The 19,844-nt window shown below is 40.9% G+C and overlaps 1 protein-coding gene across 1 annotated transcript in view; it reads right to left on the bottom strand.

Moving 5' to 3' along the window:
* Positions 1-6,476: 6,476 nt before the first annotated feature.
* The window catches only part of SETBP1 (SET binding protein 1), a 316,798-nt gene continuing 303,430 nt past the window's right edge, over positions 6,477-19,844 (bottom strand). The window contains exons 4-5 of the mRNA XM_032768022.2: positions 19,125-19,295; positions 6,477-8,805 (exon numbers count right to left, since the gene is read on the bottom strand). Of these exons, the coding sequence (XP_032623913.2) occupies positions 8,237-8,805; positions 19,125-19,295 (740 nt within the window). The 3' untranslated portion in view covers positions 6,477-8,236. The remainder of the gene's footprint in view (positions 8,806-19,124; positions 19,296-19,844) is intronic.

The raw sequence follows: 19,844 nt of genomic DNA, 5'->3' as shown, positions 1-19,844 counted from the left end.
GGCTGGGGGCAGGGGGGAAGGGCTGGCTGAGCCCAGAGCATCTCCTTAACCCTTTGTTGCCCTGTGTGGGGTTTGTATACCCTCTCACAGTCCCACAGATTTCAGCAGGGCCAGCTTTCACTCTTAGTCTGTTAACTACTCTAGTCTAATGTAGGAATTTGTAGAGCACCCATCTCTGTAATAGCTATAGATGGATGGGAAATGGTTCCCCTCTCCATCAAATATTTTAGAGAATTAAAAAATATTGACCATCCCAAATGGGGACAAAATCATTAATCTAAAAAAAAAAATTGTGAATTAAAAAACTGGGGGGGGGGGAAATCAGGCCAGGTCAAGCAAAATGTGTCATTTAGATTTCAACTTTTTCTTTCTTTCTTTCTTTCAGTACAATTAGCTTAATTTTTTTTTTAAATTTGAACTGAAAATTGGAATTTTTCATATTGAAAATGCTTAAATTTTTTAGACACTTTAAAAAAATTCCTCACTTTCAAATTGGGAGATTTGTCAAAACCGACTTTGTTCCCTGTTTTGGAAATGGTTTCAGTTTTGAACTGGCATTTTTCAAGAAAAAATCATTAATCAAAAATTTCCCATTCAATCTTAGTGTTTCTAAGCATCACTAATATATTAACGCTTTTCATTATAAGCCTAAAAGATCAACCTCTAACATCTCATGTCGTTTTGTCATACCAGTTATTCTCACAGGTCACATAAAAAAAAAGACCTAGAGGTCATTTGGTACATGACTACCAAATCTTACAGTCATACAGATTCTCAGTTCTCCCCAAAGGTGTTGTGTAATGTGTTTTATTTTCACACTATGGTTTCTATACTTCCTTGTAAATAGTAGCTCCTGGCTTAAATTTTAGTTCCGTGTTGATGTAGTCCTCTAATAATTGTACATATAGGGCCAAACATATATGTTTTTAACATGTAGCTCTGTCATAAACAGATAGCTAAGGGTTAATGTCTCTTACACCTGGAAAGGGTTAACGAACAACACCTGACCAGAGGACCAATCAGGAAACAAGATACTTTCAAATCTCCGTGGAGGGAAGCCTTTGTTTTTGGTTGGGTAATCTAGCCAGTCCAATCCAACCTGGACTTTAGTGTCCACCAGTCCTGGTCCGTCCCAAAACCTGGACTCTGGCGTCCAGTTTGGGCTACCTGATAACCCCCCAAGCTCACTACCAGCTTGGCATATTCGCGCTGCCACCACGATCAGGAATTACATCTACTGGGGCCGTGATCCACCCTTCCCCTCTGGTGCTCCCAACCTCCCTTGGGGACACCCAGATTCCCATCCCTTGGATTGCTAAAAGCAGGACAATAAACCCCTTCCCCCTCCTTATCAAGGCTGCCTCGCGCTAACCGTGTGACCCAAGAACCAGCTGTTTGCTTCCCTCAGGACAATTGAGATGCAAAATACCCAAGCGGCTCTGCACCCCCTTGCTCCAGGAATGGAGGGAAAAACTGTAACCAACCGAGAACAGAGAGAATTCTCGTCTCTCACCGTATCTGCTATTTCCCGGACCCAAAATAGGAAATAGCCCACAGCTGGTTTCCTTTGCCTCCCCAGGAAAGAACTTCACAAGGTTTAACAAGAAAACTTTTATAGAAAAAAAGAAAGAAAATGATAAAACAATCATCTGCATAAGAAATCAATACAAGGCTACTTGCTTATAAAGAAATATAAAGAAACAGTCTGATTAAAAATAGCCAAGAAACGCAGCAACAACAAATTAACATCAGGTAAATACACCCAACAGACCACATCAGCTGAATTACTTGCGGTTCCTGGTACTTACAATGTTTAGAAAGTATTAGGAAAAGATAGAAGAAGACTTGTTTCCTCATAAGCTAAGAAAACAACAAGACCTCCGAAGTATACAAATTCCCCCCTGACTTTAAACAATCCAGTTTCTTCGATTGGGTCCTCTGGTCAGGGTGTTACCCTTTTCAAGGTAAAGAAAACTAACCCTTACCTACCTATCAATTTATGACAGTGGTTTTTGGCTTTTGCTTTGTTCTCTCTGAGGTCTCTGGAAGGGACTAGAGTGCAACCAGGTTTCCTTGCCAATCCCCTGCACCGGCTCTTATATATATTCAGAATAGGGAGTATTGATAATAAAGGCGGTTATAGCTTTTGATTATTCTGTATTTGCAACTGTGTATCTGGCTGGTAGAGTTTTAATGTGTATTTGGGTGAAAGTAATTTTAAATTGTTTCTGCTGAGAAGCTCTTTCTATTGTCTATAAGCTGAAAGACCCGTAATATTACCAAATCTAGATGACAGAGCCTAACTTTTACTTTTTTCTCTTTTTATTAAAAGTTTTGCTTTTTAAGACCTGTTTGATTTTTTCCCCAGTTGAGACTCAAGGGAATTGACTCTGTACTTACCAGGGAGAAAGAAGGGAGGGGGAAAGGGGGAATTCCTTTGTTTAGATTCACGGAGCTTGAATCTGTATTGCCTCTGGGTGAGGTGGAAAGCCTCTGTTTTAAGATTCAAGGAGCTGAATCCCAGTGATCTTCTAGGGTAACCCAGGGAGTGAAAGCCTAGGAGAGACACTGGTGAGGAAAGAGTTTACTTTCCTTGTGTTAGGATCCAGGGGGTCTGGATCTTGGGGGTCTCCAGGGAAGGTCTTGGGAAGACCAGAGTTTATCGGGCACTCAGAGTCCTGATTGGTGGCAGCGTATCAGATCTAAGCTGGTAATTAAGCTTAGAGGATTTCATGCTAGTACCTCATTTTTGGACTCTAAGGTTCAGATTGAGGAAGTATACTATGACAAGCTGTTCTCTAAAAATGCTAATCACTGCAATATCTTGGTACTCTGAAGTATCTTGTCCTTGTTTCCACTAAGGTCAATGGATGTCTTGCCATTGATTCAGTGACAGAGGGATTGGCCTTACATTGTCTGCATGTTTGCTTGCACCCATCAAAAAAAGACGGGGTCATGAGCCTCTAAGTCACGCTGCTTATAGAACGTCCATTGACTCTTGAGTGCAATTTGTGGAGTGGTGGAGGAACTGGAAGCATGAGTCTCTCTCCTTGGAAAACCCAGAGGCAGTTGCTTTGGGGGAAGGAATATCTCTGGGGAACCCAAAGTGAAACTCTCAATACATTAGCCTATCGGGGGGATTGGATTTGCTCTCCATGCAGAAGGTTGTGCAGCCACCCACAAAGCTGGTGGAGCCCCAATGGTCAGCAGAGATGATGTGGAAACTGTGAGAGGCCAGAGTCATTCATGCTGGCCAGCAGGCGACTTTCCACACCTTGCTGGCAGTGCATCTTAATGGGATTCATGCTACTAGGAGTTCAACCTGATCATTGGGAGCCCCGAGGACAGAAAGTGAGGGGCCAGAATGGGAGGAGATGCATCCTCCTGTCACCATCCCTGTGCTACCCACTCCTCCGCCCGATCTGAGTCGCTCTCTTCCTTCAGCAAAGGTCATGGACCACCAGGAGAAGACTCCATGGTTTTTAGAGCAAGGGATACCATGATGTGAAGGTAGATGATCCATGTTTCCATGTGGTAGGTGTGCAGAGATTCCTGCCCATGCATTTTTCTAGGGGGCATGATCTGGGTCAGGGGGTGTTTGTGCCCCAGGAGTCACAGGCCTAGCTTTCCAGAAGCAAATTCTGAAGGCGCTTTGGAAAATGAGGCCCATAACGTGACATTTTTTTCTTTCTCTCTCTCTCTCTCTCTTTTTTTTTTTTTACACTTTTAAGGACGTTCTGGAAAAAAAAGAGAACTGAAGCATGTTTTTCTCCATTACCATAAAGAGGGCTTGTGAGTGCATGGTATTGGTATCCAAAAGCTATTAAACTCCTCAGTGATGTGAAACAGATGGAAAATAAGACAAAAGAATTCACAACTCATGTTAGACTGAATTGAATTCCTTTAATTTCACACAATGAATAACATATGAATAGGATTAACTTTTTTTCTTTTCTTTTCTTTTTTCTTTTTTTTTTTCCTTTTTTTTTTTTTAGTTAAGTGCTCTACACTGTGCTAACCAGACTTGGTAGCCAAAAGACTGAGCTTTGTTTTAGAAAAAAATGTTTAAAAACCAACATCTAAGATCATGAAGGAGCATGACATTAAAGCATGCCAGATGTATCTAAGCCTCAAATAACACCAAGTCCATATCCATTTTTAAATGTACAAAAATGCTTCATGAATAAAAACTGTTACAAAAAGAACATTTCAAACAATGTACAAGGTTTTTCTCTTGCCTCTATATTCAATAAAATACAAATACATTTTTTTGCTCTAAAATATGTTTACATACAATCAAAGTAGAACATGCAAATTACACTTTAAAAAAGGCTTTTAAAAACCACTTATGAATACAAACTAAAAATTAGCCAGCACAACTTATAGAACAATCTTGTGCCCCATTCGTTTGAATTTTTTTTAATTTTTTGAAATACAGTATATACATATTTAACACTTCATGTGCATTTATCATTTTAAGAAATAGCTTAAAGAAAAAGAAAAAAGTAAAAACAAACCAACATAGGATTGAACTGCTTTCCCCATGCTGTCCACTTGGCAGCTTTTTCATGGTTTTACAATTTTGTTCTTTTCCCCCCTTTTTTTAGTGTTTTATAGAACTTAGAGAGGCATCTTTAGGTTTAGGTTTCTCTTGTTTAAATGTGCTTCTAATTGTCTCAGAACTGCTGCACCTCATATTTTGGATGATGCTAGAAGGAAGAAGTATCACAAAGGCATGATCGGGGTCACCCCAATTCAGAAAAGCATCCCTGGAAGGAGGATAGTGCTTAAACGCATGCTTAAGTGATTTCCTGAGTTGGGGGCTGTGAAAAGAAGAGTTAGGGAGATCCTTGTGTATAGAATAATAATCATTATTATATATTTGTGTTACTGTAGCACCTGCGACCCCTCTGTCATGGACCAGGGCCCCATTGTGCCCAGCTTAGTACAGCCAATACAAACACAATGAATAGTCCAACACACTGTTGGAAAATGGAGAAGTATGGCCCATGCTGCAGAATACCCTAGTATTTATTATTATTAGCGTTGCTGTTGTTTATTTCTACAGTGCCCGAAAGCATGCAAGGTCCTTCACGCAACATTTAGTATTGGAAGGGCTCAAGAAACTGCTTCTCCTCTCCGCTCCTAACTGGCCCCGTTCCTCGCTTTAAATAGTCATTCCTTGGAAATATGTTCTGAGAATTTAGGCAGTTCCTCAGTAAATCTTAATAGTGGTAGGGAGAAAAAAATCAAAAAGCTCATTACTGGAATAATGTTGGGTAATAAACTTCAGGAGCAGGATTTTAGCCTTAAGCCCTAAAACTAAATCCTTTATGACCTGCATGTAGTACATCACCTTATAATACTATTCCGTCAGCAACTTGCCGATCATCTTTATAGATTATGCAACATGCAGAACACAAATTCTGAGTGCCACCTAGCAACATTTTCTGCCTGGTTTCATACAAATTAGCGTGCTAATCATCCGCCACCCAATACTGGCGGCGCAGTGCTGTTCTTTGGACAAACAGCCAATGCTGGATCAGAGCATCCTTGCTTCCTACCACGTTCCACTGCAAGCTCTTGCGATGAAGAAACAAATCCTCACTCATGCTAGTTAAGTCCACTTGACCTAGATGATGTGTCACTGTAAACTCTTTGGAAGCTACTGTTTGGATACCTTCTGTTGATTCCTAGTTGTGCCCTTGTACCGATGTGGAACCCTGCAGGGAAGAGAAGCAGGGGAGGTAGTAGTGGCGGAGTGTAGGTGATCTTAAGCATTCTGTCTGTGGGCAGCAGACTGTACATTTCCTTCAGCTGTTAGCAAGAGTGTGATGGGGCAGGATTCTAGCCACCCCCTCAACCCACTAGTTCTGCCCTCTTGGGGACTGTAAATGGAAACTAATCCCAGCATTTAAAGAGACACTGTCAACGTTTGAGGTCAAAAGGTGAGGAAAAAATATAATTCCTTTACAAATTAAATACCAATACAGTTGCTTATGGGGGGGAATTTAAACATTTCTCTCCACTACCAAGACTTCAACCAGCAACACTGCTCTAGTTCATGAGGACCACAAAGCAAAACTGATGGTAACAGAATGAGAAACTGACCAGGCTACTCCTAAACTGTGTGAATTGCAAAGGAAATAATAATAATAATAATCATAATAATATAAAAAAAACAAAAAAAACCACAAAAAGCAAATTGGTAGAATAAATGGTGCAAAAACAAATTAGGAACAGAATCCTATGGTCCCTCTCACTGGTTTTAATGAGACTTTTAACTGAGTTAAGGCCACAAAATTTGTTCCTAGATTTTTGAAAAAATGCATTCAGTTTGAATAACCTAAGGTGCTATAACAGAAGTAAGAAAAAAATCAATCCTTAAAAAGAATGAGCTTTATGTTTACAGTGTCCCTTTAACACCATAGTCTTGATATGATTCTGTACATAAAAAACAGAAAAGAAACACTCTCTTCTTTCAGAGAATATTTTTATTTATTTATTTAGTGTCATGCAATTTGAAATTTCCTTGGCGATAAGCCACATCAAAGGTTTCTCAAACTAGGGAATCGTTTAATAAGTCCACTTTCCACTCCCTCGCTGGAATTTCCCTCACTTCCTCTTTTAACATTAATCTTGCCAGGCCAGGTGTTCAGAATCTTGGAGGAATTTAAAATAAAATAAAGTTGAAGGTTCCTGTTTTAAAATTTCAACAACTGACTTTTAGAAAGTTTTATGACTGCAGTGGAATAGCTTTTCATCTTCAGTCTTAGTTTGCTTGATGTTTTTAAATGGGCTGTGGATATTGATATCAGATATTTTATCCAAACTAAAATCAATGGCTAAAGTACAAATCGAAGAACTTTACAATTTAAACTGACCATTTAAAGAGACGATTTGTCACACACAGTTTGCATCCATGCAGACTGATAGATTTGTAATTACATTATGTACAAAAAAACTTTTTAGTTTATTAAGGCAACCACAACTTGGAGAACTTGTCCAAAGTGGCATTAATAGAATTGCAGTGGTGCTACCCTTTGAACATTACTTTTATTTTTCAGATAAGAACACTTATTCTTTTTTTGTCTTACGAAGTAATTACTAAGAAATAACCTACTTCTTCATATGGTTTTATTTTTGTAATTTTTAAACAACCTACTTTAGCTATTTTCTTTTTAAACAACATACCAAGGCATTGCTACACAGTTTTGATCCAATCCCGCAAACATTCTGCACGTGGGATTCCCGCTGATTTTAATGGGAGTTCCTGGTGATGAGAATGAGCAGGATTGGGCCCTCCCCTGCCCCTCATTTTTGGTGATTTTATCCATATTGTACAATATTTTCTATTCCCCGGAAGTTTCTTGCTGTTCTTTACTGCTATATACTGAGCATGAAAACAACTTGGTGACTGGTGACCCCTTTGTTAACATGCCACTGGGAATTACAAAGTTGCTTACCAGAAAGGTGCTACCATTACTGAATATCCATGTACACCTTATTTTAAAACATGATGCTATTCCATCATTCCTTAGGATAGCACTCGGAATGAGCATGTGTGTGCATGTAAGGCTGTATTTGTGTATTGCCTATATTGCAGCTAGTCCTTGTAAGTAGGCAAATAACTGAGAAAAAAAAGTATAGCTAGAGTAAGATTCAGGCCTTTTGGGATTGTGATGTCCCCAAAGCCCAGCAGGTTTATAAAACTGAAAAAATTAAATGAATTCAAACAGATCATAACAGAGATCACAGTTGAGGAATTTACATTATTTTTTTTACAATGAGTTCTACTATGGTATAGCTATTTGAAGTTGTGCCTGACCCACCAAATAAAATCAAAGTCGGGTATGCAGCTCTAATGACGATGTTCAGTTGCATACTGAGAAGATAGCCTTCTGCTTGCAAGATATGAGAACAGCAATGCTGAGATGCTGATTTGTTTTGGACACTCTGCAAAGTGGATGATCTCATTAACTTTAAAATTCCCCCACCCACACCCTGCTCCTTTCCCCCTTTTCCTACATGCTAGTGCCAAAGATGACGACGATGATGATGATTATTATTATTGGTCCATCCTAATTGAACGGTTATGGCTGCCATTCTACTGAGAAGGAGAGTGACTCTGATGCTGCTTCAGGCATCAAGCAGAACCTACACCCTTACACACTTCAGTGTGTCGGTCAGGAAGTGCTCAGCACCCGATACTGGCATTCCATTGGATGTGTCTGTACTAGGGAAGAATTTCACTTTCACTTGATCTTGCTTTCCGGTGCCTTTTCACTTTCACTTCCTCCTCCTCCTCCTCCTGATGCTGCTGCAGATGTGGTTTGTTTTTCCTCTTTCCAACTCGTGGTGTCCGGGAAAGGGGTGGGGGTGGAGGAGGAGGCGGCAGGGGAGGAGGGGGAAGCGGTGGTGTCTCTCGAGCCATGTTTATTACAGCCTCAATGGTGGCCATGACTGTATCTTGACTGGCTGCTTGCTCCAGTATTAAAGGGTTCAATGTGGGTCTCTGACCTCGTTTGCTGGGAAGGTCAACGCATTTTTCCAGAACTGGCATTTGGTCTCTGGAGTCTTCGTCAAATGAGAAAGGTTGCTTCCGGGGACGTCCTCTCCTCTTCTTTACGAAGTTATTGCCTGTCTTTGATTGTCTCTGCAGCCGCTTGGCTTTCAGGATTTTGTTCACGTGATCCAGGTTCTTTTTGGTGGACAGGATCTTGGTGTAGTTGCACATCTTGCGCACCTCACACTGGATTGCTTCGATTTCCCGACGCTTGAATCTCTTTTTCAGTGGTGAGCTGGCTGTGAGGAGAGAGGGAGAGAAACATCCATTGTTAACACAAAAACGAATGAAAACTGTCTCGCTCCTCCAACCGTTAGAAAGGTGAAAAGCTGGTGGTTTTGAACATGTTTAATAGGGCAGAATGAAATGATTAATAGTAAAGGATGATGATAAATCATGACAGAAAGATGGAAACCAGCATAGAAAAAGCAATTAAAAAAAAAAGAAGACGACAAGATTATTTCTTACAGTGGCTGAATCAGCCATGGAAGAACAATTGTTATACTCTTTATTGCCTGTTTAGATAAAAGACTTTAGGACCCCGACTACACAACAGTCCCCAAAGATCTATCCATCTTCGTGTCCTCTCTGGAGCAACCTGTAGTTGCCAACCTGCTTTTCATTCCTTTTGCCTAATGACCTGTGAAACTCCAAAGCAATAAAGGCTTCACTACAACATGTTTTACAATGGGCTTGATTTAACCCCACTGCTGTATGGGACTGCCATGAAGAGGCCTGCTCTCTGTCCCTGCTCTGATGCCTTGCCGTGGTGTTGGAGGGCATGGTAGTGAAGAGATGCCACACTGATTTAATGTACTAGCTGTCAACCTTGGTAGGACTGGTCACCAATCTGGCATACATCACAAAATCTGCATATATGATGGCTTCACCCTGCCCTTTAATGGTCACTGCAATATCCATTGCAGTTAAGAAGTGACAGGAATCAGTTGTAATGACTATAAAGGAGACTCATTACTGAAGCCAGTGGACATAGACTCTGTGGTTCTCTTTAGCTCCCAGACTTACTAGCACACTTGTGCTCCTTAATATCACCACCCTAAGCACTGACATGAACTAATCAGTCATAAAATTGATAGCTGTCTACACTACAGTCACACTGAAAAAGTCAGAGTCAACAACAGTTGCCACATTGCAGTAACAGAGATACTACAGTAAACGCCTACACTTAGAGAGAATATGACTAATCTCTCAGATACCAAAGCAGTAAGGGTGAGTAAATACTGTCTCTTTAATGCGAATAATGTGAGTAAATACTGTCTCTTTAATCTAATACTGTAGATTCTTTGTAAGTTACATTCTGTAATATCGGGTGGATGGGAGAAACTCAAAAACCATTCATAAGTAAGTACAATCAGAGAAGCATCCAAAACACCTCATTAAAACACCTTTTCTCAAAATGCTTCAGCTCTAGTTTTCTGAGCAGAACAAGGAAGTGAATGTGCATATGCAAAATTTATTCATTGCAAAAGCCCCCACTAAAACTTACCAGAATTTCCAATACTAGTACTTAGGTGCAAGACTGTCATTCAGTTCCCCTACTATACTTGTTTTTTTAGGACAAATTGAGAACCTATATTGAAAGTGACAAAGAATCCTGTGGCACCTTATAGACTAACAAACGTATTGGAGCATGAGCTTTTGTGGGTGAATACCCACTTCGTCAGATGCATACGGTGGAAATTTCCAGAGGCAGGACACCACATGTGTCTGACAAAATAGGAAAGTCTCTCCTGTGCCAAATCCCTTGGACAAGTCACTTTGGGCCAAATTTCTAAAGGTTTTAGACAACTGAAGCTGCAGATAGTTGCCTGCTAGGATTTTCACAAGCACCTAGGTATCTAACTCCCATTAAAATCAATGAATGCCTAGGTGCTTTTGAAAATACTAGGCCCATATCTAGTAAAATGGGGGTAAAAGAACTTCCCCACCTAACCGGGGTGTTGTGAAGATATATACATTTAAAAGATTGTGAGGTGCCCAAAGATTACAGTAAATGGGGGCCATGTAAGTACCTATGATGGAAGATATTGTTATATATTGAATTTCCAGTGGATTGCACAGAATTTTGCCCTTACCAAATTAAGCATTTAAAAAAAAAACTGGTACTAATAATGCTAATTTCAAAATCAGGAAAATGTTGCTTGTATACTTTAAAATACAGCAATAATAGTGACAACGATCTTAGGGCTAAATTCTGTGTTCACTTGAATGGGATTCTTGGCATCAGTAGGATTGCATGGGTCGCATATAACATCAGAATTTATGTAGTGGTACTTTCTGTTTTTTAAAGGTCTGTGCAAACATGAACCGATTAGTCCAAATGACATCTTCGTGAACTAGGCAAGAATTATTAACTCAGTCTTGCACATGGGGAAGTTGAGACCCACAGAGTCTGGTTCTGGTCTCTTTTACACTGGTTTTATGGTGACTGATCTCCACTGACTGCAAAGTTGCTAGGGCCTGATCCAAGCTTTATTGCAGTTAATGGAAAATTTCCCATTGACTTCCATGGGCTTTGGATCAAGCCCTTACTCTTAATTCAGACCACTGTAGCTTAGATCAGAATCTAAGACTGTAGTTAAGTCACTTGCTCAAGATCACACAGCGAGTCATTGTCCGAGCTGGGAACAGAACTCAGCAGTCCTTTGCTTAGGACACTAGATCTTCTTAAATTGTTGAATTGTTCTTCACTAGATGGGGGATCCGGTTCACAGTTCATAACTTGCTCACAGGTTATGAGTAAGCGACTATCCCTTTGTGAATGAAACAGAATGTATTGATTAAACTACTGAAATAATGTGGATTTCCTTTTACTCCTAACTTATCTCTTCTGCACTAACAGAAAAGAAATGAGAGAATTCAGGATTTTGTAGAAAGAATAAAATATATCCCACTAAATTAACCTCGGTCCATGTCTACTTGCAAACTTAATTTACACCTGACTGTCAAGCAGTCACTTGGGTTTCAAATCCTGGAAGTTTCAAAAGCAGCCAAGATTTATAGAAAGGTTCACTTGGGGGTTATCACTCCCTTCGTGGATAACAGCCCAATCCTTCTAGCGGTAGTTTAAAATAAAGTTCTATTCTAACGTTTTCTGTAGATAACCAAGAACAGTCACGTGGCAGAAAACACTACTTGCTTGCTCTGGGATACACCAATTTCAGGGTAGAAAACTCATTCATTGTCTTTCCCCTTTGGAGAACATAAATTATTGGCTCATATAGCACCAGGTTGCTTGGATTCCACAAAGAGCTTGCATAAACAAACCCAAGTTACAATGCAAGAAGTAGGAGTGAGTCATAAACAAAACACAGACATATGCTCTCATATAAATAAAGACCTGGATGGCCAACTTCCCAAAGTCTGGTTTTCATTCATTACAAAACAAAATATATTTTCCATATGTAGCCCACTCTTCTCCCCGCCCCCCAAAAAAATCACTGACAGTTTGTGACTCACAGAGGACAAAGAAAAGAGGAATGCAGTCATTTTGGTAACAAATACAGAAAGTCTGGAAATGAAATATCCAAACTGCTAGGGAAGATCCAATTAGTTGCATTAAATTCCCTGCAAGTATTTTGGTTACCCCTAAAAAGTGTAGATTAAGTGTTCTCAGGTTGAGTGCTGGTAAGAGACTGATTTTTATTTCCTGGCCTGACTACATGGTCTAAGACATGGTCACATCCCTGTCACATGGCAAGAGTCAATGTCAACTGACTCCAGTGGCTATTGTTACGTCTTCTAATATTGCCAACCCCAAGCATGTAAAACTCATGAGATTGGCTTTAAAATCTTTAAAAAAATTAATAAATTTGAGGTTCTTTTTATTTGCTTTTTTTAAAAAAAGAGTTGTTTTCTGGATTCACTCAGATCACATTTTCAAGCATTTCTCTGCAACCATGAGGATAGAAACTGAAACTTAAAAAAGAAAAGCAAAAGCTGAGATTCTTATGTAAGCAAATAACCACAAAAGGTGTGGATTTTAAAAATATACCAGGTATTGCAAAACTTGAGACAAAATTGCAAAGAGCTGGCCACACTCTCTTCCCTTCCTTTTCATAGACTCATAGACATTAAGGTCAGAAAGGAACATCGTGATCATCCAAGCCTGACCGGCACATTGCACGCCACAGAACCTCACCCACTCCTGAAATAGACCCCAACCTCTGTCTGAGTTACTGAAGTCCTCAAATCATGGTTTAATGTCATGTTACAGAGAATTCACCATTTACCCTAGTTTAAACCTCCACGTGACTCATGCCCCATGCTGCATAGGAAAGTGAAAAAATCAAGTGGTCTCAGCCAATCTGACCTGGGGAGAAATTCCTTTCTGATCCCAGATATGGCGATCTGTTAGACGTTGAGCATGTGGGCGAAACCCACCAGGCAGATACCTGGGAAAGAATTCTCTGTACCAACTCAGAGCCCTTCCCATCTCGTATCCCATCTCCAGCAGTTGGGAATTTCTGCAACTGGCAGTCACCGATGGACCACAGGACATCATAGGCAGTCCCATCATGCCGTCCCCTCCATAATCTTCACAAGCTCAGTCTTGAAGCCAGTTAGGTTTTTTTGCCCTCACTGCTCCCCTTGGAAGGCTGTTCCAGAAGGTTACTCCTCTAATGGTTAGAAACCTTTGTCTAATTTTGAGACTAAACTTGTTGATGGACAGTTTATAGCCATTCGTTCTTCTGTCCACGTTGGTGTGTAACTTAAATAACTCCTTGCTCTCTCTAGTATTTATCCCTCTGATGTATCTATAGAGAGCAGTCATACCTCCCCATAGACTTCTTTTGGTTAGGCTAAAGAAGCCAGTCTCTTTGAGCCTCCTCTCATAAGGTAAGTTTTCCATTCCTTGGATCATCGCAGTAGCCCTTCTCTGCACCACTTCCAGTTTGAATTCCGCCCCCCTACCCCACCCAATCAACTGAAAATAAAACAGCAACCAAAGCTCTCTGAGGATTATAATACTTATCTGCCAATAACCGCTGTTGTGGCGCCTCAATGACTTTCTGATCATCCCACACTTACTTTTCTCAAAACAGTTGTTTTTGAAGTGGGCCGTTCTGCCACTGAGGTGGATTTTTTTTCCCCTTAATGAATGGATGGACACGTGATATGGATATCAACTCTTATCAGCAGCATGCTAGATATCCTCGAGAAGCAGAGATCTGGTGTCTTCCTTGGTTTTGTTTAGATACCTTCTCTTCTTCCTCATGTATAACTAACTCCTGGGCTGTTTGACCTTGGAATTGACTGATAAGTTGGCAAGTTGCCAGCTACTTTCTGTTGGATTCTACTGTTTCTCTCAATTCCAAGTGTTAGGATGCCTGTTAGAGTACTGGACTCTTTTACTGTTTCAGGGCTATCCTCAGGAAGCCAGTCAGATGTTGACATGAATGATTTTGCCCTCCTACTCTTGCAGGTTCTGAGCCAGTACTCCTAATAATACACTTTGTGCAGGAGGTCAGACTAGATGAGCACGATAGTGCCTTCTACCCGTAAAGTTTAGTAGTCTATGAGGTGTGTTGTGATATTTTATCAATTATAAGTATGCATCTCTTGAATATACCAAGGCCTATGAAGTAAATAGGGTGGGTCTTTAACAAAACATTTACAAGCTTTAAAAAATTTCAGTGAATAGGACGGTTGGCTTGTATTAAATCTGAACTGGTTCACCTAGCTGTAGTCTCTATTCACTATGGGCCAGACTGTTGGGGAGCATCAGGGCCATTTGATTGCACATAGGATTTAATGAGGTGTGCTTGTGCTGATATATCAAAGAGAATTGTCAAAGGGAGCCACTTATGGACTGAGGAGCATTATGTGTTATTAAGTCATCTGGAAGCTCTTAGTGAGCAAACTGTGATGTACTATGTACTCTTATATTCCTACTTGACATGCTGTACCATGGTTAAGCGCAATAAGATTTAATCTTTATATTTATTATTATAATGTGTTATTTGTATTACTATCGTGTCTAGGAGGTCCACTCAAGGTCCAGAACCTCAAAGTGTCAGGTGCTGTACAAACAGAGAATAAAACAACAGTCCCTGCCTCAAAGAGCTGACAAACTATGCAAGAGCTTATCTTTGTGGTTTGATTCACACAGATCAGCACCCAGTCCCAGGGCGGTTAGAATACGTATTTGGATTCAGTAATTCTTTTGCATCCTTTTTCCTGTATTTACTTTATCCTTCACCTTTAGGTCTCTTTAACTACAGAAAAGTTCTCTTCTAGTACCACGAAAGGGATGAGGCAATAGCACTGCTACAGCTGAGCGCTGGCCTTTGGAGCGGGTGGGGCCATCCAAGGGGATGGTGCAGCAGGACTATTGCCTATGTGTAGCAGAGAGCAAGGGGAAAGATTGTGCTGCTTGAGACACTGGTGGGTTGGCTCGGCACTGCCCCTAATGAGGGCTTGTATCTATTTGGAACAATCTGGCTAGAGACTAGAGACTACAGCTAGGTGAACCAGAACAGATTCAATACAAGCCAATCTCAACTACCCATCCTATATGCTGAACCTTTTTAAAGACTTTAACAGTTTTGTTAAAGACACAACCTATTTACCTCATATCCTGGCCCATCCTACTAGCCTTGTGACTCTCCCAACCAGCCCTGGCAACTTCCCTATATACCCTCCTCTTTCCTGGATTGTTCTGCAAGGCCCACTCTGGGCAACCATGCCACTACTTCTCAAAGGCCATGCAACGTCAGACTGGCCTACAGAATGCAACCTAGAATGCAGAGAGTTTGATTACAGCACCAGTGAGCCTGCTGGTAGGAGTAGGATGTCTTCTGACCTTCCCACGAAAGGAGCTTATCACATACTTGGAGGCAAGAAATGAAGGAGAACAAATATTGAACTTCCCACACTGTGAAGAGGAGCTGTGGGAGAGGAACACAAGGATGGACTTAGGCATCAATCTCAGAGAAGAGATGTTAGGTACATGTTTCCTCCACTCCACTCAGAGGAGCTGCTAGACAGGAGAAAGACCTTTTACTTCAAAGATAATGAAGAGCCACAGGGAAAGAGCTAGAACCCATTGAGGGTTCCGTTATAGCGAAGGCCTCACAAGGTATGGATATTAATTCAGATAAGGACCTTCAGTTCTGGATGTCTATCTGACACCAACTGTGCAAGATTTTCCTATGGCTAACAGAGACTAACTCTTCACAGATGCTACTGTGCCGAGTACAAGTATAGGAAGTCCTCACTTAAAGTCGTCCCAGTTGTTTCGATGTTAAGTTGCTGATCAATTAGGGAACATGCTCGTTTAAAGTTGTGAAGTGCTTCCTTCTAACGTTTGGTAGCCCCCTGTTTTATCTGCTGCTTGCAGGAAGAGCAGCCTGTTGCAGCTAGATGGTGGGTGGTTGGAACCAGGGTGGACCAGCAACCCCCCATCAACTCCCCCATCAGCTCCCCGCTCTCCTAAATTCCCTGTGCAGCAGCTGTTCCTCCCCCCACTGCCATGTGCTGTTCCTGCCCTCTGCCTTGGAGCTGCTCCCAGAGACTCCTGCTTGCTGTATGGGACGAGGGGGTAAGAAGGGGACTAATGTCAGGGTGTCTCCCCCTCCCCTCTGCTCCTGCTCCCCGCTTACCCCATCTTCCATGGAGCAGTTGGAGGACACACTAGGGAGAGAGGGAGCTTCTAGGCAGTAGCTGCCTTCTCAGGTCTCAGCAAGCTGATTTAATTAACAAGGCAGTGTACTTAAGCCTGGGGTCAGCTCTTAAAGGGGAAATGCACATTTTTTCTCTCACACACAGGGTGTTTGTTTCTGTCTACCCTTTCTCCTTTCCTGCTGCCTTGTAGAGTGTTGTGAGAGTTAACCCTTGAGGGCTCAGTCAATTGCTAGTTCATTTAGCAGTAAGGCATTCCCAGGGAAATATCCCACCCTCTGACTCCTCCACCTCAACCAAGCTTCACAATCATCATCACTGTGTACCAGTATTAAATTGTTTGTTTAAAACTTATACAGTGTGTGTGTGTGTGTGTGTGTGTGTGTGTGTGTGTGTGAAAAAAATTCCCTGGAACCTAACCCCCTCATTTACATTAATTATTATGGGGAAATTGGATTAGCTTGGCATTGTTTCACTTAAAGTCGCTTTTTTCAGGAACATAACTACAATGTTAAGTGAGGAGTTCCTGTACCCTGGTTCAGAGGCAGCCAGTGAAAACACATCATAAAGTCTCAGACCAATGTCACACCCACCTCAATGGGTCCTCTTTCCAACTGAGCCCTTATACACCTACTCCATTATTATCCCACACTCCAGATACAAACAAACCTGCCTCCCGCTAAGAGAGTCACCATAATTAACAACAACATAATCTACTGAATCTTTACAAAGACATTTTTATGACTTGCAAGAAAACAAGAAACTATTTGGAAAGGGCTGTAGTTTATTTCTCTTCTCTCTTCATCTGCACAGATGCAATGTCGCTCTGTCTCACAAATAGAGACAAATTGAAATGGCTACAGGCCATGCAAGGAAGCCATAGCGTATTGATATGACACAGGGAATAGCTTCTGAGGCAAAGGGGAGAAGCTTTGCTTAAGCTAGACATTTCCAGTGCTAGTTTAAAACTGTCTGAATCACTGTGTTACATGAAGAGGCGAGTACAGGTTCATCATACTGTTGGGGAGTTCACCACTACCTCCCTAACTCCATTCCGGAGAGCTTTGGTCTCTCTGTAGCACTAAAGATCATTCTTAATGACTGTCATTACAGATCCCTTTGGAGTTGCCAGAGGCCATTTACAACAGCATAGTACAGAGAACAGTGTTTGCTGAACAGCTGGGCTCAGTTTGTAGACTTGGTTTGAAGCAAGAATTTTTCAAAGAGCTCTCCATTAATTACAGGAAACCCACAGTACTGTCCTGTTTTCCCATTAACACAGTTTCTTTTGGTTTTCACTAAATTATTTCAACATCTGGGCTACAGATAAACCAACAGTTTAATTAGACTTCTGACAATGGAAAGAGTGAACTATGCAGACAAATGTACACTTTCATCCTGCAACTGATCATAAAATATTTGTGTGCTTTCATTCTCCTGCATTAAAAAAAAAAAATCTGCCCTTAGCTCAGCTCTTTAATACTTTCCTGTATATAAACAGAGACTCCTGAATATTTGATACAAAAAGGTTATCTTTACAGAAACCACTTTATGCACGGAGCCCTTGTTTTCATTATTTATCCAAGATGAAGGGATTCATTTAAAAGCAAAGTACTTTTGCAATTTAATGGTGCTTTACATTGGTCAATTAAATAACCAATTCTTGCAAAACTCTGCGACAATGGTTACTATTTATTATACCCATTTTGCAAACGGAGAAATTGAGACATATCAAGGTTAAGAAACTCTTGAGGTCTAGGAAGATCTCTGTGAAGGGCTGTGCACTGTGGATTCACTATTACTGAAGACTAAGGTTAGCCTAAGGCCTGGTCTAAATTAGAAAATTAGGTTAGTCTAAGTTGGTAAGAGGTATGAGAAAGCCACACCTCGAGCAGCGTAAAGTTGACCTACATCCCTGTGTAGACAGTGCTAGGTCGACGGAAGAATCAGCCTCTCAGGGAGGTGGGTTACCTATGCTGATCAGAGAATCTCTCCTGTTGGCATAGGTAATGTCTACACTAAAGTGTCACAGTGGTACAACTGCAGCATTTTAAGTGTAGATAAAGCCCCTAGTCTTGTCACATTCAAGTCATAATGCAAGACCTATCTCTTTACGCGAGCTTCCCAGATTAACAAAGACGATGGGCAAATGACCTAGCTACATTTCTAATAGAAAGAAATCATCACCAGGAATGATCACATTTGGAACAGCAGCACAGAACATGGGTGGATTGGAAAACAATTTCAGAGAGAGGAATAGATCCAGTGCTACTCTTAATTACTTATTTCTTCTGCTTTACTTTTAAGGCTCTGTCCATTGCACCAGATGCAATATATAAAACCACACTAAAATAACTGGAGTAGATGTGATGACTGCCATCTTGGCCAACACACCAGGAACTCAACCAGGGCACTCCAGAGCTAGGTCTATTTAGCTATGGGCTGTAACAACTCATGTCCTCTATGGACTGGCACAGATGAGTGCTTGTGACACACATTTACCAGTGGATTATATACACGAAAGGCTACCTCAGCTGCTTCTTAGATATGCATTGAGCATTTGGCATGGTGGGAAAATTAAATGAAACTTGCTAGATAGCAAGCAATGAATGTCAGGGCTGGGAATAGAACTCAGGAATCCTGACTTCTAATCCATTGCCCTAACCACAAACGATGGCACTGCTTATCTCATTATTACAATGGTGCTGGTATCCTGTGATTAATAGAGCTCAGACACCACAGTGATAAGAAAACATTAGAAAAAACAGGACCTGATTATCCCATCGATTATGCACACCAGCAAGTGCTACTGAAGTCAGTAATAGTTACACATGCACACATTTTTCAGCTAATTGGACTCTGGCATTGAATGGATAGAAAACAGACAGAAGAGACAGAGGAAAGACACAGTTACCTGCATCAGAAGTTGCTGATGATGAAGGTAGGAGCGATAACACTGGCGTTGGTGGCATTGCAACATTTTCAACAGCTGCTGGTTTCCTTCTGGTCATCATGTTACAGGCAGAACTTTCTATTCTACTATGAAGTGAAGTCTGGTCTGCTTTTAAGTGGGGACTTATTATTCCTGGGGATTATAAAGAAAAAAAATATTTGGATGAATAAATATGAAGTATACAAGATTGCTGTGCTAGGTATCTACTAGAAAGGATGAACTGTTGCTCTTAGTGTCCCAGTATATTTCCATACTCTCCTACTAAGGTGTGTAATATGGTTTTGATATTGATTTTTATTTGTTTTTAATAATTTTGCCTCAGGATGTACCATCACAGTTCTCTGTAAACAATGCTCAACTAACAGAATAATCCCAGAAGTCTATTTTTTTGCACAAAACAAATATATACAAACACAGGCATGACCACATGGTTATTCAGTGGCATTTTCCATCTATCAGTTCCCCTGCCTACTGCGTCTGCCACATTCACTTATAAACTTCTCTGTTATAATCACTTATTCATAGATCCTGAGGCCTGAAGGGACTATTGATATCTAGTCTGACCTCTTGTATTAGACAGGCCAGAAAACTCAGGATGTACCATCACAGTTTACTACCAGCATTCTTATGTGATGCTAGGGAAGTCACTTGTACTAAACTTTTCATACGTGGCCACTAATT

The sequence above is a fragment of the Chelonoidis abingdonii genome, chromosome 6 (assembly GCF_003597395.2).
Source record: "Chelonoidis abingdonii isolate Lonesome George chromosome 6, CheloAbing_2.0, whole genome shotgun sequence".
Taxonomy (NCBI): domain Eukaryota; kingdom Metazoa; phylum Chordata; order Testudines; family Testudinidae; genus Chelonoidis; species Chelonoidis abingdonii.
Note: the sequence above shows the minus strand (reverse complement) of the source record. Positions and strands in the feature narration are given on the sequence as shown.